General features: G+C 36.2%; 1 protein-coding gene across 1 annotated transcript; it reads right to left on the bottom strand.

The window, feature by feature from the left end:
• Positions 1 to 326: 326 nt before the first annotated feature.
• SOCS4 (suppressor of cytokine signaling 4) lies at positions 327 to 26,134 on the bottom strand. Its single transcript, XM_064292506.1, has 2 exons — positions 25,970 to 26,134; positions 327 to 11,422 (listed from the first exon to the last, which is right to left on the bottom strand). Exon 2 carries the CDS (start codon positions 11,328 to 11,330, stop codon positions 10,005 to 10,007), a length of 1,326 nt encoding a protein of 441 aa, XP_064148576.1. The 5' UTR covers positions 11,331 to 11,422; positions 25,970 to 26,134; the 3' UTR covers positions 327 to 10,004.
• Between the last annotated feature and the right edge of the window lie 78 nt (positions 26,135 to 26,212).

The raw sequence follows: 26,212 nt of genomic DNA, 5'->3' as shown, positions 1-26,212 counted from the left end.
AGGTGATCAAAAGGGCAACATTTGCCCAAAGGCAAGGATGAGAAGGCAGGAAGGGGTAGAAAATTAGGACAAAAGGAAACAGAAAACCCAGAGCAGAAATGGGGAGAGTGCATGACATATGCTGGGGAATGAAACCAAGACCATGAAGCGATTTATGGTGCAAACTATGAAATGGGAATGTAATTTGCTCTGTAGGCTTTCACCTAATATACCAAAAAGCAAACAACCAAAAAACAAACAAACAAAAAAACCAAACTCATTGAATGCTACACATAAAGTGAATACATTTTTACTGTATGTAAATTATATTATACTTCAATAGTCTATTTTTAAAAAATAAAAAAAACGAATACAGGCATGCCTACTTTTATTGTGCTTTGCTTTATTGCACTGCACAGATACTGCGTTTTTTTTTTTACAAATTTAAGGTTTGTGGCAACCCTGCATGGAGCAAGTCTATTGGAGCCATTTTTCCAACAGTATGTGATGACCTCCTGTCTGTGTGTCACATTTTGGTGATGCTCGCAATATTTCAAACTTTTATTTTTACTGTATCTGTTATGCTAATCTGTAATCAGTGATCTTTGATGTTACTACTGTAATTGTTTTGGGGCACAGCAAACCACGCCCATATAATACTTTGAACTTAATCGATAAATGTTGTGTGTGTTCTGACTGCTCCACCGACTGGCCGTTCCCCCATCTCTCTCCCTCTCCTAGGACCTACCTATTCCCTGAGACATGACAATATTGAAATTAGGTCAATTAATAACGCTACAATGGCCTTTAAGTGTTCAAGTGAAAAGAAGAGTTACACATTTCTCACTTTAAATAAAAAGCCAGAAATGATTAGGCTTAGTGAGGAAGGCATGACGAAAGCCAAGACAGGCCTAAAGGTAGGCCTTTTGCACCAGTTAGCCAGGTTGTGAATGTGAAGGAAAAGTTCTTAAAGGAAATCGAAAGTGCTACTCCAGTGAACACAGGAATGATACCAAAAACTAAAATCAACTGCCATCGAGTTGATTCCAACTCATAGCGACCCCATAGGACAAAGTAGAACTGCCCCATAGAATTTTCAAGGAGCACCTGGAGGATTTGAACTGCTGGCCCGTTGGTTAGCAGCCATAGCACTTAACTACTCTGCCACCAGGGTTTCCAAAGGGAAATAGCTTTACTGCTGACACAGAGAAAGTTTTAGTGGTCTAGATAGAAGATCAAGCCAATGACAACGTTCCCTGTCACAGATTGAATTGTGTCTCCCAAAAATATGTCAACTTAGCTAGATCATGATTCCCAGTATTGTGTTGATTGACCACAATTTTGTAATCTGATGTGATTTTCCTATGTGTTGTAAATCCTGTCTCTATGATGTTAATGAGATGGGATTAGCGGTAGTTATGTAGACTGACTCTACAAGATTAATCTACAGTTTAAGCCAATCTAGTCTGAGATATAAAAGAGCAGAGAGACAGGGGGACCTCATACCACCGAGAAGCAAGAGCCAGGAGAACAGTGCATCCTTTGGACCTGGGGTCCCTGTGGTGAGAAGCTCCTCAACCAGGGCGAGATTGATGACAAGGACCTTCCCCCAGAGCCTACAGAGACAAAAAGCCTACCCCTAGAGCTAGCACCCTGAATTCAGACTTCTAGCCTTATAGACTGTGAGAGAATGCATTTTTCTTTGTTAAAGCCATCTACTTGTGATATTTCTGTTATAGCAGCACTAGAAAACCAAGACATTCCTTTAAGCCAAAGCCTAATGAAGAGCAAGGCCCTAACTCTCTTCAATTCTATGGAGGCTGAGGGAGGTGAGGAAGCTGCAGAAGAAATGTTTGAAGCTAGCTCAGGTTGGTTCATGAGGTTTAAAGAAAGAAGCCATCTCCATAACATAAAAGTGCAAGGTGAAGCAGTACGTGCTGATGTAGAGGCTGCAGCAAGTTATCCAGAAGATCAAGCTAATTGGTGAAGGTGGCTACACTAAACAACAGATTTTCAGTGTAGATGAAACAGCCTTATACGGGAAGAAGACGCCATCTATGACCTTCACAGCTGAAGAGAAGTCAATGCCTGGGTTCAAAGCTTCAAAGGACAGGCTGACTCTCTTGTTAGGGGCTAATGCGGCTGGTGACTTTAAGTTGAAGCCAATGCTCATTTACCATTATGAAAACCCTAGGGCCCTTAAGAATTATGCTAAATCAACTCTGCCTGTGCTCTATAAATGGAACAACAAAGCCTGGATGACAGCACATCTGTTTACAACATGGTTTACTGAATATCTTAAGTCCACTGTAGCAAGCTACTGCTCAGAAAAAAAGATTTGTTTCAAAATATTACTGCTCATTGACAATGCACCTCATTGCCCAAGAGCTCTGATGGAGATGTACAAGGAGATTGATGTTGTTTTCACGCTTGCTAACACAACATCCATTCTGCAGCCCGTAGATCAAGGAGTAATTTTGACTTTCAAGTTTTATTATTTAAGAAATACAGTTTGAAGGCTATAGCTGCCATAGATAGTGATTCCTCTGATGGATCTGGGCAAAGTCAATTGAAAACCTCCTAGAAAGGATTCACCATTCTAAATGCTATTAAGAGCATTCATGATTCATGGGAGGAGGTGAAAATATCGACATTAACAGAAGTTTGGAAGAAGTTGATACCAACCCTCATGCATGACTTTGAGGAGTTCAAGACTTAGTGGAGGAAGCAACAGTAAATGTAGTGGAAATAACAAGAGAGCTACAATTAGAAGTGGAGCCTGGAGGTGTGACTGAATTGCTGTAATCCCATGATAAAACTTTAACTGATGAGGAGTTGCCTCTTACGGATGAGCAAAGAAAGTGGTTTCTTGAGATGGAATCTACTCCTGGTGAAGATGCTGTGACCATTGTTGAAATGACAACAAAGGGTTTAGAATATTACCTAAACTTGTTTGATAAAGCAGCAGCAGGGTTTGAGAGGATTGACTCCAATTTTGAAAAAAGTTCTACTATAGGTAAAATGCCATCAAACAGCATCACATGCTACAGAGAACTCTTTCATGAAAGGAAGAGTTAATTGATGGGGCAAACTTCATTGTTGTCTTATTCTGAGAATTTGCCACAGCCACCCCAACCTTCAACAACCACCACCCTGATCAGTCAGCAGCCATCAATATTGAAGTAAGACCATCCACCAGCAAAATAGACTATTACGACTCAGTGAAGGCTCAGATGATGGTTAGCATTTTTCTTTTTAGCAATAAAGCATTTTTTAAAGGTATGTACTTTTTTAAAGATATAATGCTATTGCACACTAAACAGACTACCAAAAAACAAACCCGTTGCTGTTGAGTCAATTCCAATTCATAGCGACCCTATAGGACAGAGTAGAACTGCCCCCATCGTTTCCAAGGGGTGATTGGTGGATTCGAACTGCTAACGTTTTGGTTAGCAGCTGTAGCTCTCCGTATCTCTTAACCACTGCACCACCAGAGCTCCTAATAGACTACAGTATGGTTTAAACATAACTCCTACATGCACCAGGGAACCAGAAAATTTGTGGCTTGTTTTATTGCAATATTTGCTTTATTGTGATGGTCTGGAACTGAACCAGTAATATCTCTGAGTATACCTGCAGTCAGTAAGTCTCTTGTTAAATATATTAAAAGTATTCAGTATATTCCATCCCTTCGTTGTTTTGTGTAAGCCAGTAGTGGGTCAGTGGCTGGCTATTTACCATAAACTTCTCAAAACTTATCTCTAAGTGTGCTCCACAGAACACATACTTCTTGTACTGAAAAACGAACAATAGAGGAACTTCAGACACCTAAACCTGGAGAAGGCATAATTTAAGATAGAGCACAGGGCTCTATGGTCTATTAAAAGTTATATCACTAATGCAAGTTATACCACAAACGTGGACAACCTACCTTGCCCTCATAGGAAGTAGTGAATGAGCAGTGCCTTGCAGAGCCACATTGAACCCTGAGGCAGCAGGAATTATCAGGTCCTGTCTTTATGTACGGAAACCCTGGTAGTGGAGTAGTTGAGTTCGGCTGCTAACTAAAAGGCCAGCTGTTCAAATCCACCAGGCACTCCTCGGAAACCCTATGGGGCAGTTCTACTGTCTTATAGGGTTACTATGAGTCGGAATCCACTCTACAGCAATGGGCAAGTCTTTATGTTAAGTCCCTGGCTGGTGCGAAGGGTTAAGTATCCAGCTGCTAATTGAAAGGTTGCCTGAATCCACCCAGAGGTGTCTGGAGAAAGGCCTGGCTAGGTCCACTTCTGAAAGATCACAACCATTGAAAACTCTAAGGAATGCAGTTCTACTCTGAAACATCTGGGGTTGCCACAAGGCAGAATTGACTTGAGGACAAATGGTTTGGTCTTTAACTTTTTGATATTTTGTTCATATGGATTTTTTTTTTTTTTTGCATTGATTCTTTTCAAAATACTATTTCTCTTCATTGCTGAGTTTGTAAAAAAAAAAAAAAAGTACCCAATTCAAGTGCTTCAGTCACTCACCTGGCCCTGGGTATGAGCGACTGCCTATTCTCTGCCTGCTCCCAGCCAGTAACTGAGCACGGGGGAGGGTTCTAAAGCCAGGCCATTCCTGTCCCACTGACAACCTTTGTTTGGGAACTAACTCCCTGCCTGGCTGATGTTTTCAGAACTGCACTGCCTGCCGTCTGAAGCCCACCCCACTCATTCCTTTTTTCACACATGTCAGACCTGCAATGTGGTCTGAAGACTTCCCCACCTTCTCCTGCTTCTTCCCCCTTTATCCTTAGAGGTGTTTCCTCCCATAAATGTCTGCACAACTAGTCACATCTTGGCATCTGCTTCTCAGGAAGACCCAAACTAACATACTAAAAAAAACCCAGGTTTTTCAAAGTCTTTTTTCAGACTCTAAGTTGGGTACATAAGGTAAGAATACACAATGTTTTAAAATCAAAATACAAAGCCTTTGGATTTTATATATGAAGTTTTAATTAAGAAGAAAATGTATTCAAATCATTTTATTTGAACTCATATCCAAAGAAATGTTCAACTTCAGGATTAGAGATAAAAATGGAAATAGTCTACTTTTTTAGGGTAAGAAGTGGAGAAAAAGTCATACAAGCCTGACAAGAGTACTAACAGCTTTGCAAAGTTGCTACTTAAATTCTGTACATTGAAGTATATATCAAGTTCATACATACTTTGCTTACAGTTTATCCAGTTCTAGCAAAGTCAGCATAATTTGAAAAACTGCCTTGAGTTTTACACCGTGGCTTTCAACTCTGAAAGATTTGGTTATACCCATGACAAAAGTGATTATCTGTATTTCCCACAAATGTAATCAACTTTTAAAATAAGTTAGGCAAATGTCTATTTTACATAGGCCTTACGAAGGGTAAGAGGAAATTGCAATTTTTCATCAAATTGCAGAGTCTAAACCATAAATTCGAATTTGTACTGTTATCTCTATTGTCAAACCAAGCCACGAAAGACTATTACAGACTAAAAGAAGTCAGTGTGATTCTGCAGGATCCACTAAGGTTTTACCCTGAAAACGTATCATCACATTAGCACTTAACAGCTGTACAACAATTATTTTCAAGTATGCTCCAAGGGTCACTTCTTTTAAAGAATTAACCTTCACGAAGCCAAGTAACAAGTATTATAACCTATACTGTTAGAAAATGAAGGCAAAGAAAGATCTAGGAGTCAGTAATCTATTCAAAATTAGAAAGTAATCAAAGACAGACTTTGGCTTTACTTGGAATAGGATTCACGTTCTTCTAAATCCCTTTCCATTGGGTTATATCCATTAGTCTACATTTCTGCTTAAGTTACCTCAATTTTGTGACCAGTATCTTATTAGAATAGTATAGGCAGACTCTTGTAGCATTGATCAATATTTCTTGGCCATTAAAAAAACAAACTTTTGTGCTTTGTTTTCTTTAGAAATAGAAATGAGTGTAAAACTGTTAAAACAATAATTGTAAAGATTGTTTCACCAAAGTAGGAAGTTTGACTTAAAAACCTTTAATTCATTTTGGCATTAAATTACCTAACATTACACTGTCTAATTTACCTTTAATATTTTGTTTTCCTTGCATTGTCTCCAGAAATAAATCTTATAATTAAAAGTCCACTTTCCTGTGAAACTTGTTCTACCAAAAGCAATATATAAGCTGTTTATTGGACACTGATTATAGCTAAAGTGACAAAAATATATTTTTAATGAAAAGTAGGTGTTTAAGGGAGTTAGATCTCAAGGTTTTTCATAGGAAGGAAGTTCTCTATTGTGTGGATCTATAAAATGAACCGAAGAGAGACAGGAAGCTGATAACTTGGTTTGTCTTCTTAATGGCTTTGGCTCATGAATAAATGATAATGGTTTATGTGTTTTTCCTATAAAAAGAAATGAATTTGTATAATGATGAGTCCTATTTGCCACATTTGTTCTGCTTTTTAAAGGATTTCTCATTACTAAGACATCCTTTATATTATTTATAATAAGTCAAAACTGTAACTGAAAGCCACTCTTTGACCACAGTTACCCATTAGCTGAAATTCAGGAAAGAACACAGGTTTGATCACCAAATCAATAAATTTAGCCACAGGCTGACTAAAAGCTTCCTTTAATCTTCTTCCTATTAGGTCTTGCTTTAAATTAAAGCATTCCCTCTATGAATTATTTAAATGAATGGCAGGTTATATAGAAAGATCGCATGTAACTCTTCATACAAAAATGTTCAACAAACCTAAAAAAATTTATTCAGCATATTTAAGAAATTATAGTATGAATCAAGATGTTATAGCTTAAAAAACGGGGGTGAGAGGAGGGAAAGGGATATGTCCTAAAAAGCTTCAGAGAGAAATAGAAAAGTCAAGTTTATTTCCTGATTAGTGCACGATTATTCCCAAAGCACAGTTAAGTGTCTGGTCCAGACTAGCTATTAGCGATGAAGTAGTTCCCTTTCACTGTCAAGGCTTTTCCCAGAGGTAATGCCTTAATTCTTAATTTTAATATTTCATCTTGTTTCTTTTAGCTTCATCCTCTCTTGCCAATAAGTGCTACACATTTCCACCATGCTGAAGGCTCTCTCGACGCTGGAATTCACACTTTTCAAATATTCACAATGTCCAACTTAGTCACAGAGAAAGGGGTTAGCCCTTCTAAATTCCAATCCTGTAGATGTTTTTAAAAATTAACTTATTATTACTTCTTTTCCCTTCATAGTAAATGACTCCCTTCTCAAGTCTTTGTATATATTTCTACTTTCCACATTTCTTTTCATTGCTAACAAAGGAAAAATACAAACCATTTCAGAATAAATGAGTCTCTTTCCTGCTCATTTATTAGATCTACTTCAAAGCTACATATATGGCAGTATGTTAACAGCTGTTAATATCTTAAAGTTGAAAAAAAATAAGAAAACCAGAGAAAATATATCACAGCAACCAGTTTGAATTATATGAAAACCCACTTAGATCTTGACTTTCATATAAACACTAATTTTTACCATTATAAAAGACAACATAATTATATTTATTTTTTCTTTATAAAACTACCTTTTAACAGAATATTCATTAGCTAGTCTTCCCTTAGGTTTTTCTGTACTAATAAAAAGTTATTTTTAAAAGAAAAGTATCTAAAATAATAATTGTTTCACAGAAACAGAAAGTCTTATTATCAAATTCTGATAAAAAACTCTAATCACAGATAGTCTTACCATACTACTAATTTTACTTTTCTGTCACCAAAGGTGGATATTTAGGAAGTGTTACATTGGTTAAGAAGACAAGCTTCTCAGTGATCTACGAAGTGCCACAATAAAGATGAGGTAGTATAAGACTTTTCTACCTTTGTAAAAGATAAATACCATTTTTAGAAGAGATGTTATTTAACTTGACATTGGTGTTATATTCTGGGCCTTATCTCTGCTAAGAGATGCCATTTTAATAGCTACCTCTCACTGAGATCAAGACAATCTGGAGATCACTGAGAAAAAATGCTAGAAGATATGGGAACAGATTTTCCTGGTTTAATTTTGTAATAATTGTTAACATTTTATTTTAAAGCTCTTTCTGAAAAAATGCAATCTTTATGTTAACAGCAGAAGTACAAAATAAGGAAATGCTACTTCAACATAAAACAATGATAATGAAGAAACATCATTCTAACTTGGAAATTTCTAAATCAAATTCCTTTCAATCCAGGTAGAAGCAGCGTCCTAATACAGCTAAACCAACAATCAAGAAATCAATTACTATATTAAAAGTGCCAATTTGTACTAAGCGGTAGATAGATCACCAGAACAAAAGTTGGGTAACTGTCTAGGAATATGAATAAGAAAAGAAATTTATTACTCATCGATTCTTTAAAAACTAGGTCATGAAAAACTAGATAGGAAATTTAAGGGGCGGTGAGTTTATTAATGGGGGAGGAACTCAGAAAAGGAGGGTGGGAATGGTTGCACAATTCAAAGAATGTAATCAATGTCACTGAATTGTACATGTAGAATTTGCTGGTCTATGTTCTGCTGTGTATAGTCTCAACAACAATAAAATAAAATAAACTATAAAAAGAGATAGGCTATCACTCCATTTATCTTTATTAGTTATATTGGGCATGTTTCTAAAAATGCTTTCTGTTCTTGGGATAAAACCCAAACCCATTGCTGTTGATTCCAACTCATAGCGACCCCATAAGACAGAGTAGAACTGCCCCATAGAATTTCCAAGGAGCACCTGGTGGATTCAAACTGCCGACCTTTTGGTTAGCAAACGTAGCACTTCACCACTATGCCATCAGGGTTTCCATTCTTGGGATAGTAAATTAAAAATATTGCCCTTGTTACCCAGTACTGTTTGTATTGTATAAACCACGTACCTGTCAAAAAGGTTTTCCTTTTTTTTGAGGCCATATTAAAACACATAATTCTGAAGACAGGAATCTTTATTTGAACTTTTAAGATAAAAACAATTTTAAGCTTCCTGAATACTGAGCTCATGTTTAATTCTTGAATCTTTATTCAGGTCCAATTTAAAATAGTGAAAAATTATTTAGGTATTCTTTGGTTACCAGTGGAAATTCATGGCTGTTTATAAACTGTGGAATCTCAAAGTAACAGGTTCAGAATTTCCATAAAAGGGCTAAGTAGATGCAATAGTTCATAATACAGAAAACTCCCATAGTTCCTTTAGTACTTTAGTAACTACTAGTTACTAATAGTGTTATTACTTACTATTTTTAAAGCTTCCAGTGAGAAAGGAACAATATTTATGTTATGAAGGTAGCTTCACTCTTCCAGGTTGAGAGAAAGGCCTATTCAAAAATAACAGCCCTGCCACATTGCAGAAGAAAAAATGCGTCTCCAAAACGTCATGTTCTCATTTGATTTTCACTGACCACATCAACGAAATTTAGTAATACTGTTTTTGAGTAAATATTTAAGATGAAAATACACCATTAACTTTGATTTTAAACCATCTTGCTATGTCTAACAACCCTACTAGAAAATTATAAAAGTCAATTATGTTTAGTATGAATTGTGAATTACAACACACTCAACTTTACTGACGAATTTTAAAACAATTCATTGAATATGGGATGGGGAAACTATTTTATGTACAGGAATACTGATAGTATAGATTAACAAAACATTTTACATGTAGGAAGGACACAGCATTTTTTTTTAAAGGAAAGCATGAAAAACAAAATATTCAACTCTGCAGTGCCTACCAAATTTCAAATATGCCTGTATCATACAACAATTAGAATTAAGGAAAACAAAATTAAGTATACAATCTACGGAAAAAACAAAAACCAAACATCATTAACCCTAGTGTATAACCTTCAACAGTGCATTGCAAGAAACATAAAATAATACGGAAGTAAGATTTTGGGCAGAGTTTATTTTGGACTCCAACTGCCCTTGAAGAAAAATTCAGAGTGGCTGAACAAGAACCATAAGCTATTAAATGAAAACATGTATATATAATCATTCAGATTTTCCTACCCTTTTCCTAGCATTGTTGTTCTGGTGCATCGATCCTGAGTACTCTAACTTTTGATTTATAGTGATATTCCTTCAGATATAATTTCATAGAAGAAGGAATTGGAAGGGCATCAATGCCATCATAAGTTGTACAGTTACAAATAACTGTTCTGCATATATGCTGCAAGGAAAAGGGGAAAGTCCGAATTAAAGGTGTGGATAAAAGTGGTTCGAAGAACATACAGGCACTCGGGTCCTTATAATGTTCTAGGAGCCCAGTAATGTCAGGAGAATGGAAGACACAAGGATCATGTGCATCAAAGCTAAAGTTGTGGTTCCACTGTTCAATTCTAGCATGAAGAGAACGACTATAGCGTCTAAAACTAACAGAGAATAAGTAGTCTTCCTGTGCTGAGTCTCGAAGTAAAAAGGTTCCCTCTGGTTTTCCTTCTAGTAGCGCTTCGGCTGCATATTTATCCATAACTCCCCAGTAACACGGATTGTTATTGATTTGTAGAAGGTCTGGTACAAGACAGTGGACGTAATCAATCTGGGTGTGGTACTTAGGAGGTGTTTCCAACTGCAGGATTTCATCATCTAATTCCCATTTGGGTTTGTTTCTTTTTCTGGAACTTGTGCAAAGTGTTATAATTTCATCATCTGAATCCATATCACTATCTTCTATACTGTTATTGGAAACCAGGTTTATCACAGAGCCAGTCATAGGATCACCTTTACACGAAGCGCTGTTGGTAGTTATGACACAGGGCTGAACATTGGTATGTGAGAAACAGTTTACATCTTCTTCCATGTTTCTTCTTTGTTTTAGCTGACCATCCCTCAATTCACTCTGAGACAAGTCTGTGCTTACCCATTCTTCTGATTTGGGATTTATAGGAACAGTGTGTCGTTTAATAAAATGCCATCTAAAAGCTAAATCTGATCGAGGTGGGAAAGGACACTTATCTAACATAAGTTCACTGATGTGAATTTTTCTTTTAGATGGAAGGCCTGAAGAGTGCCGACTACTACAATTCTTTATTGGAAAACACTGCCCCACGGCATCTTGCAGTTTCTGTTTCAGAGATCGGCCTAAAAATCTATGCCCACACGAATGATCTAAGTCCAACTCGATGGATGAACAGCTGTGCTTCCTTTCTTGGCTCCTTAAAGGAACTTCTGTTTTTTCTACAGTATCTACTGTTTCAGCATCTGAACAACTCTCACTTTTTTTTAACCAAGATAACTTCTTTCCACTCCATACATAACCATCCTTTCTGTCAGCACTTCTACTTCGACTAGTTTTGGGCCTTACATCTACATTTTTACTATTATTTTCAATACTTTCTGCCATTTTAACATATTATCCACAAATTCCAGTGTTATAAATACTGCTTTTTCAGTTTTTCTGGCAGGAAGTTTCTTCTGGGCACTTTCTGCATGTATCTAAGGAAAAAAAAAAAAAAATTAAATGCCATTAACCATTTGTCATCCACATTGTACAGTTCATATATTAAGTCCTATTTTGATTCAAGATGAAAAAACTTACTAGTACACGAATAAGATAGAGTATTTGGTATGGCGGAAGTGAACAAAATATTTTGTTCACTTCAAGTGCTTTACCATATACTAATAATTTCAAAGTGCCATGGAATCAGTAATTTGAGTTCCTTTCCCAGAGCTAATTTTCATGTGAATCAGAAAAAGCCAGTCCTCCACTCTCAGCTACAATATACACTCAAAAATGTGCACCATTTCTAATCTTGAAATACATCTTTTGTTTATCTTTCCTCCCTTTATTTTTGTTAACTCACAGCAGACCAGTGAATTCTTTTTAAGGGACAGTCACAAATCTACAAGCTGGTATTTAAGAACTGCTACCCTCTACAGTTCCTTCATTTTCCCCTCTCCTTGTTTTCTTTCCTATTGATTGAAAATATGAACAATTTTAAGTTATAAAAGCTGTAAAAATTTATTAAATAAACAATCATCACGAAACAGTAGGTAATTCCCATTGCCAATGAAGTCTTGCCAATTCATTTCAATAATTGGCCAACATATAACTTACTGACAGTTCAGGCAGTTTTCAGAAAACAGGATGGGATAACAATTTGGGATTTTACACCCATACACATTGACACTTTCTTATTATCTAAGATAATTTGAAAAACAAGCAGATAAATTTCTGATAGGGTATTGCCGTTCCCACAAAACTGGCTAGACAGTAGAATTCACAATATAAAATACTGAGCTTCATGAAGACTGGCAGTAATAACTGGTAGTAGATGGAATTTACCTAAGTATTCGTAGGTGGAATAAAATTTCACCCCAGAGTTGGGAGGGTAGGGGTGGGTTTCTATAACCTACAATATTTTGCAAATGAAACTTGAATTTTGTGACTGAGAAAATCAATCTTACTCAGCACTCTGATTAAAAGTTTCTGATTATATCAGAAGAACACTAACAATCCCAATAGTCAAGTGAATGTCTGGAGAAGCTTGAATCCATTTCAAAGTAGTAGGATCTAAAACGACATCTACATTGGCAAATATGATCGCCCTATGTTTAAAAGTATGGACTAATGATATGGACTTGGCATATAATAAAGTGTTCCATTTCTAAACACTGAAAAGCATATGGTGATTATTTCGAGTTAGCGAGCTCACTAGTATATTTAGTACATTTAAAATTCTTAGGGAAAAATATTTCTTACCCAATTTTGAGAGAAACATCATCTCTTAGTTCAGCCAAAATTATATTCAACAGTATGCTTTGGCTGTTCATTGACTAAATTCCACCGAGCAAAAATAAACAAGCAGAAGTAGCAAAGCAGGCTGAAGAATACGAAGAGTCATTGATTAAGGGAGACACTTGCTTGTAACTAATTACCCAAGAGCTTACATTATAATATATTTTTCAAGATAAAATAATAAAGGAGCCACAAGCAGATATTATTTGTTAACACTACATTAATTTCAACATTTTTTATTCAGCATGATGTGAAAAATGTATCATCCAGGTACAAATGACTAGTGCTTTTATTTACCAAAAAAGTACAAACTTTACTCCACTGGGTGTGAGCTCCCTTACCTTGCCTCATTGCTACCTCTAAACTGTGGTGTTCCTTCCTTCGTTTCTATATCAGAGCTAAGCTCTCTACATTTGTTCTTCATGACATTCTAACCTTTACCAGAGTCCTGCTTTAGTATCTCCCTCTCAACTTTTTTTCTATCTTCAAAAATAATCAAGTCTATAAAATCTTTCAATGACTCTAAGGCTTCCTTTAGTCATAACTGTTTCTTCTCATTACTAATTTTCTTAATGAAAATAGCATTTTGTTATTTTCTGATTATAAAAGAAAGTTATCCAGTTTGAAAACGGCTGAGTAGGAAATGTTTCTGCTCCATCCTCCTCTCAAAAGTAGGCCCAAAACAAGGAAAAATGAAAGATGGAAACACAGACTTCGTCTTCAATGAAACCAGTAGGTATCTGTAACCTGAGCCACAGAATATGAGGGTAGCAAATGAATTGAGGAGCAAAAACTGACTCAGCAGCAGAGAGGCTGGTGACACCGGGCTCAGAGGTGACATGGATGAGACAAAAGTCAACAGAGCAGGTAAAGTTCAGGACTCACAGGCACCAAGTGCTGCAGAAAGTGTGGGTGAGGAACAGGGCTGAAAAATGGGGGGGCTGGATGACAGTTTGTATAAGAGCAGTTAGGTTTCTCTGGCTCTTATTCCTGCACTTAGAGGAGCTGGGATGTTTATTTTTTGGAGAAACTTAACAGGAGAGGCTCAGGATGTTGGATTCCCATTAAGGCAGGGGGTAGAAGAGGAGAGTTGCGACAAAAAACATAATGATTAAATGAAAGTTCCCTGCACCCGTCTTCCATCCAGCTCTCAGAACTCCAGCAGCCAGACTTTATATCCCCCTAGTAGAAGACTGGAAGACACTTTGCCGGGGAAATGGAATGGCCAGCCAGAGAGAAAAGACCTATAGATGCTGATACCTAGGAATCCCCTAATAAAAATCTGGAAGGCAACCCACGCATATAGTGAGGTCCACTAGTGGACAAGCTCTGCCTACTCACACACAGCTTCCAGGCAGCACTGTTGTGCTTTACTCTAGAATATGAAATACTCACAGGCTATCAGATTTTTGAGGGAAGCCTCCAACATGACAGAGACCAAAACATACAGAACCTGGAGAAAACTGGAACCCTGAAAGGTGCAAAAGGTAAAAATAGATTTCTTCCAAAGTTAAGAGAAGACACTCCATCTATGAATGTGTAAGATGCTATAAAAAGGAGGTGGGGACAATCAGAAAATAAGAAAAGTACTTGGAAATTAAAAATACAGTTACTGAAATACCATATTGATTAGGAAGGTTGGAGGATAAGTTGAGGAAAGAGGAAAAAGATGGTTAACCACACAGAAAAAATCAGAAGGCTAATCAGGCATTTCATGGAAAACAACAACAAAAAAAGGGGGAAATTATCAAAGAAGCTATATTAGAAAATTTCCCAGAACTGAAGGATGTGAGCCTCCCTATTGAAAGAGCCTACCTGTGACCAGCACAATGAAAGAGAGAGTGAAAGGGAGAGAAAAACATTATTGTAAAATCTTAGAATCTTAGAGATAAAGAGGAAATTCTAAAGTCTTCCTAAGAGGAAAAAAAAATATAACTATAACCATAAAATTCTTAGAAGAAAACGCAGGGGCAATGTTGTAGGGCCTAGCTTTTAACAATGGATTACCTAATATTATAACAAAAGCACCAACAGTGAAAGAAAAAAATCAATAAATGGCACCTCGTAAAAATTAAAAACTTTTGTTCATCAAAAGACTACCAAAACAGTGAAAAGATAAGAAGGTACTGACTGGGAGAAGATCTTCGGAAACCATATACTTGATAAGAATCTAATAGCCTATATATATATAAATATAGCTTCAACAACTTAACAACAAAAAGACAAATAACCCAATCATAAAATGGGCAAAGGACTTGAATAGACATTTCACTAAAGAGGACATTTAAATGGCCACCAAACACATGAAAAGATGGTCAATAGCATTAGCCATTATAGAAATGCAAATCAAAACCACAATGAGATACCATTTCACTTTCACTAGGATGGGCCCTGGTGGTGCTGTGGTTACGCATCTGGCTGCTAACCGAAAGGTCAGAGGTTTGAACTCACCAGCCACTTCACTGGAGAAGGATGGGACAGTCTGCTTCCTTAAAGATTACAGCCTTGGAAACCCTATGGGGCAGTCCTACTCTGTCATATAGGGTCACTATGAGTCCGAACTTGACAACAACGAGTTTAGGATGGCTAAGATTAAAAAAATATATATATATAGGTAAGGATGTGGGAAACTAGAACCCTTATCCATTGCTAGTGGGAATGAAAAATGATACAGCCATTGTGGTAAACTGTGGCGGTTCCTCAAAAAAATAAAATTAGAACTACCACATGACCCAACAATTCCACTCCTTGGTATATACCCAAAAAACCTTGAAAGCAGAGGCTCAGAGACTTGTACACAAATGTTCATTGAAGCAGTATTCGCAATAGCCAAAAGGTGTAAAATGACCTAAATGGACATCAACAGGTGAATGGATAAACAAAATGTGGTACATACGTACAATGGAATACTACTCAGCCAGTAGGAGAAATGAAGTATTGATACATACTACAATAGGAATGGAGCTTGAAGGCATTATCCTGAGTGAAATGAGCTAATCACAAAAGGACAAATATTGTACGAGCTCTCTTAGGCAAGAAAAGGCAAATGTATAGACACTAAAGTTTATTAGTGGTTACCAGGGGCAGGAGGGAGAGGAAAAGGGGGAAGGGTTAACAGTGATGGAAAAATCACATTAATTAAGGGTAGGGCTGCACCGATGGTTATTGTAATTGCTGTCAATTAGTTGTATGTCTGTAAAAAGTTGAACTGGAAAAAGTTGGGTGATAGATATATTTACAATAACAACAACAACAGAGTAGCTGCTGAGGCTGCTTATGTACAACCAAAAACCTCACGGGGTTTGGTTCCTTGGTTTGGAGGTTTAGGGTCATGGTTTCATTGGACATTCCAGTTAGTTGGCCTAATAACGTGTTTAGTGCTTCTGTTCTACCTCCTAGTTTGTTGCGTGGTACCTGGGGTCTTAAAAGCTTGCAAGTGGCCATTCAAGGCATGACAATTGGTCTCTATTCACCTGGAGCAACAGAGGAAGGAGAGTCAGGAAGAGGAGGAGGATATGGAATGTGTGGCTAATGGTCTCCATGAACAACTGCCTCCACTGACATGAGACTGGAAGAACTTGATGGTGCTCGGCTACCATTACTGAACATTTTGATCAAAGATTCTATGGAAGAATCCTGATCCAAAGGGGGAAAATGCAGAACAGAATTTCAAATTCTCACAGACTCCAGACTTTCTGGAGCCACAGGATTTGGATGAACTCCTGAAACTACAGCCCCGAGATAATCTTTAAACCTCAAACCAAAAATATCACCTGAAGTCTTCTTAAAACAAAACAACAGTTTAGCTTAACTAGTAAAAAACGAGATCTAAGTGACAACAGTAACTTGAAAGATTAGACAGGAACCTTACAGGGCAGTGAGTTTGTGTTAATGAGGGAGAAACAACTCAGAAAAGGAGGATGAGAATAGTTGCACAACTCGAAGAATGTAATCAATGTCACTGAACTGTACATGTAGAGATGGTGGAATTGGTATATGGTTGGCTGTGTATATTCTTAACAACTACAATAAATTAAAAAAGAGGAAAAAATCACCTACGAAGGACTGTAAATAAACCAGCATTTGGAAGCTAGACATTTTCAATCTAGAAGAAGATATAACCAGCCAAACTATCAATCAAATATGAGGATAAAATAGACAACTTTCCAGATATGTAAAATATGAACAATTTTACCTCATAATGGATGATGTGCTTTTCTAAATTGAGGCTCTAAATCTGAAACAAAGGAAGACAGAGGACACGAGATTATAGTGCACTAATGGGAGAGAAAATGTAAATTCCCAAAACGATGATGCACGGAAGTCTCTAGACAATGGAGGCTGACAAAGAGCAACTAGTCCATACAACTATACAAGGGTTAGGATAAAGCTCTAAGGCAGATCTTGAGGAAAAAAAAAATAGAACTGACTTTTGGAAAATTCACTTGGGAGGATGGGAAGCTAAACAAATGGAAAAAAGTTAGTAATTGCTCACCATAAAAAATTCAAAATTATACAAGACAGGAAATAGAATTCTAAAACTACCTGGCTCAGCAGTGAATGATATTTACGTATTTGTCAAAACTGTGATATAATTGTCCTAAGAGGATCCAGAGGGAGGAGGATGTAATAGAAGTAAATCGTCATTCATCCTAAAAGAAAGTCAACAGATAATGTCTAAAAATAGTAAATCAAGAAATAGAAGTATTATCATTTATTTAGAAATATGAAGGAAAATAACAGAAAAAACTTAAGAGATTCGGAAGAAGATGCCATTGGGATAGGGTAGGAGAGAATTGTAGCTTTTCTTAGGTTTTTAATTCAATTAGATTTTTAACGTACATGAATATATCATTTTGATAAATATAACTAAAAGTAATTCATACTCACCATGAAAAACCTCAAACTAGGCATAAAGTTGAGAAGAAAAAATAAGAACTATCCATAACCCTACCACCAGCAATAACCATTTTAACATTTTCAACATCTTTATACATGTATGTGGTAAGGATGCAGTTCTACAGTGCAGTAGTGAGTCCAAAGAAACATGGTTTGAGTCCAGTTTCTGTTCTGTACTAGCCATATGACCTTAAAATCTCAAGTTTCTTCATCTGTAAAATGGAGGTATTAATGCTATCTATTTCGTTGGGCTTTTGGAGATTAAATGAAATAATGCATGTGAAGTACTCAGCACCCAATAAAAGTTAACATGTGCCCTCATAAATTTTTCTTTTTTTAAAAAAGCAGGTTTTAGACATGTTCTGTTAAAGAACCTAAGCAGTCTTATAGAAATAATTTATAATGAACAAATCAGAGAATACCTCTGTCTCTAACCCAATGCTAACTACAAAGGAAAGAGATTTTTATGAGCAAATAATTTTCAGGAGAAGGACTACTGTTTCAAAGTGAAAAAGGATCAATATATCAGACAGGGCTGAAACTCAACAGACTGTAAAACTACAGAACGATCTGACATTTCCCCCGAGGAGTAGTTCCCAGCCTTCCTCTACATAAGTTGACATACCAACAAAAAACAGGACAACTTTGGCAAAGCTTACCAACAATCAGGAGTCACTAGATTTTAGGCTAACTGTTCTTACGTGTGCTAAGGCTGCAAGTGTCCATAAAATAAAGTAAAAAATGTCATTGCCTTAGGTGAGTTTTCAGTTTTCAAAACATGTACCTACATTTAAAGACTTTAACGGGTAGAAAAAAACTCCTGATGGCTATCTTTTTATATCTGTATCAGAATTATAGCCTTATATAAATTTCACATAGCTATTCTTTTGCTGGAAAACTGCAAGTTTATGCTCGAGAATAATCCCATTTTTGTATACTGTTATGGGCGAGAATGTCAGTCTTCAAAGTAGGAAGAAAATTGTTTATATTTGTTTAAACGCTAGAGAATTTAAAATTCATACTGAGCATATGGTTGACAACACTCCTATCACTCATTGTCAGATGGTCACATGTCTGAGGGTGTGCTATTCCTGAGGGACAAGTGACAGTTCTAAAAAGCTGAGAAGGTGATGGCAATCTTCTCCATTTCTTTGTACACTTTCAGTATACTGTAATACACTGTTGTTTGTGTGTTCCTGGAATATATTTCTGGATTATATTATCTTAAATAAGAGAATCTTTATGATATTTTGCAATGAAACATGACCATGGAAATTTTATAGCACACAGTTTGATAGTTATCTCAGGGCAAAATACTTAAGAGAAATAATGCATTTTTCCTTTACAAAATGACAAGAGTTAGTTCTAAATTTAATGACCTTTACTTGGTAAAAATGTGGCTCTCAGAAGCTACTTTCGCAGATATATTAACCACCCATCCACTTTTAACTGGTCTGTTTAAGGTATAGGTTAACATCTTAATTACTGAGAAAGCAACTGCTTAAGAAAAAAAAGATTTTCGTATTTTTTCCCACTATTATAATTGTATTACAAAAAATGATAAAAACGCATCACCGATATAAACTCTCACATCTTTACACTTAAACACATGGAAACATAATTTTCTAACCTCTTTCAGAAGATCCTGTTTCAGTGGGCTTTGAAATCATTTATTAAAAATACAAAAAAACCCCAATACTTTCAGATTACTTTGTAAGAATAGCTGATTAATATGCAAAAAGAACAGAAATTTACCAAATTTCAAGAAAATTTTTGTGTAATAGGAGTGAAAAATTTGTGCCATGATTTAGCATAAAATGTTTTCCAGCTATAACAGTCATTAATACTATGAAGCAAATAAAATGAACTCAGAACCAGACCTTTATAAAACCAAAATTCTTTAAAAAAAAAATTCAATCACATTCTCTCAATAAAAAAATTATTTTATTATTTTTTAGTGAGAACAAACCTACTTTGTTACTTTTTTAAAAAAATTTATTGAAATAAAATAATTATTCATTCCACTGAATAAAAAACAAGGCGATTTTAATTCAACATTTTTATCATTTTTCCTATTTTTTGCTTTTAATATACATATTAGTATAATATTACATGTATATTTTAATTTTCATCCCAAAGGTTTAGTGTTGTACTTGACTGGAATTTTAGTTAACAAAGACTAAAACCAAAACTAAACCTATTGCCGTCATATGAGTTGATGCCGGCTCACAGTGACCCTGTAGGGAAGAATGCAACTACCCCACAGGGTTTCTAAGAAGCAGCTGGTGGATTCGAACTGCCGACCTTTTGGTTAGCAGTCCTAGCTCTTAACCACTGCGCCACCAGGGCTTCATAAAGGCTAAAGATGAGTTGGAAAAAAAAAAAAAGTGGTTTATGTCTTGCCTGTACATGTAAAATCTGAATGTAAAAAAAGTATACGGTTCTGAATCTGAACAAGTCTCCCAAATAATCCAGCATCAATTCTTGTGATCTTATACAAACTGTGTGTAAATGAGGTAGAAGAGATACAAAACGTCAAAGTGCTTTTACCATCGTTTTTATGTGGTACAGAAGTCAAAGATGATACTTTGAAAGGTGCTGACAAATCGAAGTTCTTTGATGGTAGCTGTAAAGAAGCCTTTTTAAGAGGATAAAAGAAACACTTGGGAGAATGCTGCTTTGACTCTTGATTCAATAATTCATTTTTTATGAAGGCAGCTATGCTACATTGCCCTGGGGATTACACAGTGGCATTAAAAAAACTTTTTTTTTTTTTCTTAATGAGTAAGAAGCAAATGCCTAAAAAGCCTTTTTCAAGAAAGGAAATTCCCAGACTCAGCAGTCACTTAGTCCCAGGTTCTACCACCAATTCCAATGATAGTGGTAACAGAATAAATGCCCATTGTGGCGATTCTGCACCAACAAAAGATTAAAATAATATTTATTTACTTCTATTAAGTAAGACAAGGAAGGTGATTTTAATTCAAGATTTTCATAGAAAACTGTCAAAACCCAATAATTCAAGGGTTTAATTTTATTTACTTGGAAAAGTCATTTGTGTTTCCTATGTTAGATTAATGACTCGACAGCAGTGGGCAGCAGTGGTATATTAGGTTATAGGAGCCTTGATGGTGCAGTGGTTAAAGCACTTAGCTGCTAACTGAAAGGTCAGCAGTTCAAACTTACCAGCTGCTCTGCAGGAGAAAAATGTGGTAGTCTGCTTCCGTAAAGATTTACAGCCTTGGAAACCCTACGGGGCAGTTCTACTCTGTCCTTCAGGGTCACTATGAGTCGGCATTGATTTGATGGCAATGGGTTTGGTTTTTTTTTTTGTTTATGTTAGGCAATATTAATAGCATTATTGTACATTAATTATTTATTGAACACCTATGTCTAAAATACGGAAGTACATCTAGGACCAGAATTCACATAAATACTAAAGTAAATTTGACTTCTATAAGAATAATTCGGAAACCCTGGTGGCGTAGTGGTTAAGTGCTATGGCTGCTAATCAAAGGGTCACCAGTTCAAATCCACCAGGCGCTCCTTGGAAACTCTATGGGGCAGTTCTACTCTGTCCTATACGGTCGCTATGAGACTCGACGGCACTGGGTTATAAAGAATTCAAAATAAATTATTTTCTGATAGTAATTCAGCCCTAGGAATTTCCCTACCAGGTCCATGATTCCAAATTTTACCTGGCATCATGTACCAAAACCCCCTGGAAAGCATTCTGATCACAGTCTGTGATATCTGAGTTGGATTCTGCGGAAACGTTTAGGCTACACAAATGGGACTTGCTGGGCAGGAGACAATAGATGCAGTCTTCAGAATGTTAAAAAAAATACGAAAAATTGGGTTGTTTCTATGAGAAAAACCTCTTAACTAAAAAAAAAAAAAAAAATTCTCATTACGAAAGCAATACAGGTTTATCTTCTAATAAATATTTTAAGGTATCTCCTTTTTTCTTGTTAACTGAGCTAGGGCTCGTGGGACTTAGTACCGTTACATCTTCCTTCCTTTCTTCCTACTTACTTTCCTAATTACAGCTTGCTTATGCCAGTCTCCCCCAATCTATACTCTTGTGGACACTAGCTCGGAAAGATGTTAATACACATCCTGGAGAAAAAGGAGTTCCCTTGCCAAGCAAGTTTGGGAAATACTTCCTCTCTGAAAGATCACAATGGATATTTGGCAAAAAGTTCTGGGAGGTACATCGTAAAGAAACCTGCTTAAGCCACAGTTTCCTATATTTAATTTACCACGAATCCTTTTTGTGAAATAAATTTTGGAGAAACATTAATTGGGCTAATATTAAAATGAGTGTGCATTCCCTGAGCTTGTTAGCTAAAGACAAGAAGAAATGTCTAGGAAGCTGTCGCTGAAGAAAGCTAATCTAGAGTGAAGAGAGAAAACCAAGAGCTGGCAGTACATGAACTTCTAAAAGTGGAAGGAAGATTAACAGCATCCTAGGAACCAGAATACTTAAGATATACTATTACAACTCTTTTAGAGAGTAAATTGGATTCGATAGGTATATTTTTTCCAGTTTGTTAATTTTTAAATATAAAAACAGTATGTTTAATATTCAATATCTAAGCTCAGAAACATTTAAAAAAGAGGAAAAAACTGTAATTCCAACACCTCAAGGCAACCAATTTTTGACATTTTGGCATATTTCCTTGCAGTCTTTTTCCTATGACAGAAACTAATTCTAAAGAGAAGATTTTAAAGTGTTAAAGATCCATAAAGAATTAACAATCTACACTGTTTTGCACTAAGCCATATTTAAAAATAAAGCACAATGCAGGTGAAACAGCATGAGTTAAGTCTTCAAACGTGGGCTAAAATTCAGGTTTTACCACTTACTAGCAATTTATCTGACCTTTTAACCTTATTCAGCCTTAGTTTTCCCACTGTAAACTCTGGATAATGCCAGCTACCTCATGCTTTTACTGTTGGAATTAAAATGTATGAAAGTGACATACATTAAACTTAATGAACATAAGTATTAGCAGCTTTTCCTCTTAGTATTACTCAGAACTGTTCATGTAGAGACTCATTTCTAAAAATGAGAGGTGGGAAAGTGAAAAATTAAGAAAAAGGAAAGAGAGGAAACAAAGGCTGCATTATTGCTTAGCTAGAAAGCTCTTAGAAAGTATAAGGATAGAAAATCTGTACAAAAACATACCTCAAAAATCTAACTTAGTAGGTGCCAGAATTTCTAAAATATCATAAAGCACTTTATATTACTCCTGATATGAGTACATTACTTTCTTTTTAAAAAGTTTCAAATTCTTTAAAAGTATTATGGGTGTAAATAATCAAACTTTTAGTAACAAAAAAGTTGTAGGTTCTTGTAAGCTTAGTAAATAGACTTTGAAATTGTAGGCATAGATTTTTTTTTTAAATTACTGTTTTAAAAATACAGATAACATAACTTTGCTAGGTGTAGATCTTTATTTTTAACTGATTATGAATTATTCTTTTCACTGCTTTATAATAATTACATATGCTTACATTTAAGCCTGGGTAACAAATTTCACCTACAAACTAGTATAAAATTGCTTTTAAGTCCTGATATGTTTTATAAAATTCTAAGTTTTATGGCAACAGCTATGATTTGGAGAGGCAGTGTGGTAGACTACCTTGGAATAGAAGGTGAAAGATCTGGGTTCTATTTCTAGCTCTGACATTTAGTAGCTGTGTGACCTTGGATAAATCACAATCTTTCTGAGCCACAGTTTTTTTTTTTTTATCTACAAAACAGTGTTTTAACGCTTGCTGTGGTTAAGGATTCAGTGCCAATGTAACACAAGAATCAAATACTGGCTGTCTTTAGCCTGAAGAGCTGTGTGGCTGGGGGCAGGGGTAGAGAAAAAAAAAAAAAAGGGAGACTTTTTTTTTACTGTATTCCTTTTTAGACCTGAGAAAGTTTAAACACGCACATGTATTATTTACCCAAAGAATAAATTAAATAAGTTGGTAAGTTTCAAGACACTTTCAGAGATATAAAAGTATTCGGATTTCTAAACTGCCTTCTATATTATTTTTTCAATACTTGGTTCTCCTTAGCACTCTGTTCTTGCCTTTTCTTTCACAGGGCTAATTCTTATGATATAAAAAAAAAACACATTTTATTGAAGAGGCACTTTTTAACTCCTTCCATAAAGCATTACTGATATACCTCTTGGATAAAGTGACTTTATAAGATTACATAATATTATTATTTATATAGATAATACTCACCATTATCAGTAGAATGGTAATGAATCAATGTTTCTCACCCTATTGCCCTAGAGACCAATAGTATTTGTGAGCTATGAGTGACCACAACTGAGCAAAGCTAACCTTCACTGAAATTGAACCTGCGACTTTGGCATCATTTTCAGTGAGTTCATTCAGCCACCCACTTCCGATGAGTATGCACTGTTAATGATGAATAAATCCATTCGGAAAATTTTGAGTCACATCAGTGACAGCTACATTTTTTTTTTTTTAAAGCCATACTATCTTAAATAATCAATTGATTTTGCTAATATTTAAACTGCACACATACCATTATTGCACTACCACCTTGTACATATTTGTGTACGTGTTTTACTCAGCAAGACCAGGAGCTCACTAAAGGCATGAACCTTTCTTTACAAAAATTTGTAGACATTTGACCTAAATGATGCTAGAGAAAACATACTAGCAAAAGCAAGAAGACTTGTTTTAATATTTGAAAAATTTTACTGGGTAATGATTTAAATAAACTCCACTTTAAATGAAATCACTAAATGCCCACCCAAAGTACCCTGTTAAATAACATCATGCAGTAATAAGAATTAGTTTTATACATCCATGAGTATCTCCTATGCACTGTAACAATTCGGTGAAGGTAGGTGTCACCTCCATTTTAGAGATAAAGAATCAGACATTTAAAAAATAAAGTAGCATATTCAGGGCACACAACGAGTAACTGGCAGAATAAAAATTAATCTAGAAATGTTCGGCTCTAAGGTTCGAGCTCTTTCCATGCGTGTGAAATTTCTAAAGAGACATTTTTCTTTAATTTAGAAATTAAACAGCTCAATTACTAAGATAGAAAGGACAAATGTGTGGACACCATTCATAGATTTAAAGCCACGTGGCATTATATTTAGGGCATTTTATAGCTATAACTCTTGTTCCAATTTGCAGTTTCTTCTTATATTGAGCTCTGAATAGTGGTATACTGGAATCTCATCATGACTTATTCTGTATAAAAAAGCCAAATCCACTGCCGTTGAGTCAATTCCGACTCATAGCGACCCTATAGAGATGAGTGTTATCAGAGTTCATCTTGAACCCCATACTCCACCCAATGATATTTAGTTGCTTGGATTAAAAAATACATATAAATCAGTCTATCCAAAAATCAAAATGCTCTCCAAATAAAATTAAGTCAGTCAGAGAGAATCATCTCAGATACCTTTTGCTCTTGGTGAATTCAACAACAGATTATTTTCCCAGAAATTCCTTTTTTTTTTTTTTGAGCCAATTATCCTTTCTCTTAATTCATATACCACACTTCAGTGTTTAGCAAGCATTTTTGAACCCCTAGACTGATAACAGTCCCCACACAACGTCACCCCGATAAGGACACCACAGTTTGTCTGTGTGTTTGCAACTTTTCACAATGGAATTGAAAAACCATGGGGAAATTTCTACAACGGAAAAACTCACTTATGTCATAAACTAAGTCTTATTGCGACTGGAAGCTGGGTACCACAAAACCGGAGAAAAATCCTCAAAGACAAATACCAATGCAAGAATATTCTTGTGAAGATTTCATCAGAGATCAGTCTTCCAATATGGAGAACATTAAGAGATGAGAAAAAGCTCAAGTGTAATGGCCAAGACGTTAGCACAATTGCAAGGACCAAATTTAATAATATACTTTCGTTTTAGCTCTAGTTTTAGATCTACATACAATCTTCGGTGAATTTTCAGTGGGGTCTGAAGAGGCGAAACCCAAATTACTTTCCTCTTAAAGGAAATCTGGATGGTATTGAAAAGAATACTCATTAATGTACGAGCCGTATCTCCAGGAACCGAGAATAACCAACTGGTACTGAGGTTAAGTCTTCCCTCCTTTATCTCTACCGAGATGACAAGGTAAGGGCGCAAAGGATGCCAAGATTAAAGGCTCGAGAAGAGATTCACCTTGTTCTCTAGGGGTAAAACCCAGAGATCTCAGTCTCAGGAGGGGCTGGATCCGTTCAGGGATCTGGATATAGTTGCACGTGAGCAGAGCCTCACATGCGGACGCAAGAGCCGGGTCTGTAAGACCACAGAGAGGCCACCCTTCCCCCACTCACCTCCCGGAGCGCAGCTCAACTATAGCCGTCCAAGTAACCGCCGCCATCACCATCGCCGTCGCTCTGAGTGTTCGCCGAGGTTAAAAAGAGAGGCTCGGCCACTCCTGCACCTCGTGTAGGTCCAACAAGGGAGTGCTTTTCTACACTCCCCCCCCCCCCGCCCCGCCGGCGCTCGGTTCTGTCTCAGACGTCGCTGTCACCGGCTCCGCCTGCTTCCCCAGGCGCTGCCACCACTTCCGTACC

The sequence above is a fragment of the Loxodonta africana genome, chromosome 10, assembly GCF_030014295.1.
Source record: "Loxodonta africana isolate mLoxAfr1 chromosome 10, mLoxAfr1.hap2, whole genome shotgun sequence".
Classification (NCBI taxonomy): domain Eukaryota; kingdom Metazoa; phylum Chordata; class Mammalia; order Proboscidea; family Elephantidae; genus Loxodonta; species Loxodonta africana.
The sequence above is the reverse complement of the archived record's forward strand: the minus strand, read 5'-3'. Positions and strand labels throughout refer to the sequence as shown.

What these genes read in the sequence shown, in the direction of transcription:
- SOCS4 (XM_064292506.1), bottom strand. Translation starts at nt 11,330, where the DNA reads ATGGCAGAAAGTATTGAAAATAATAGTAAAAATGTAGATGTAAGGCCC.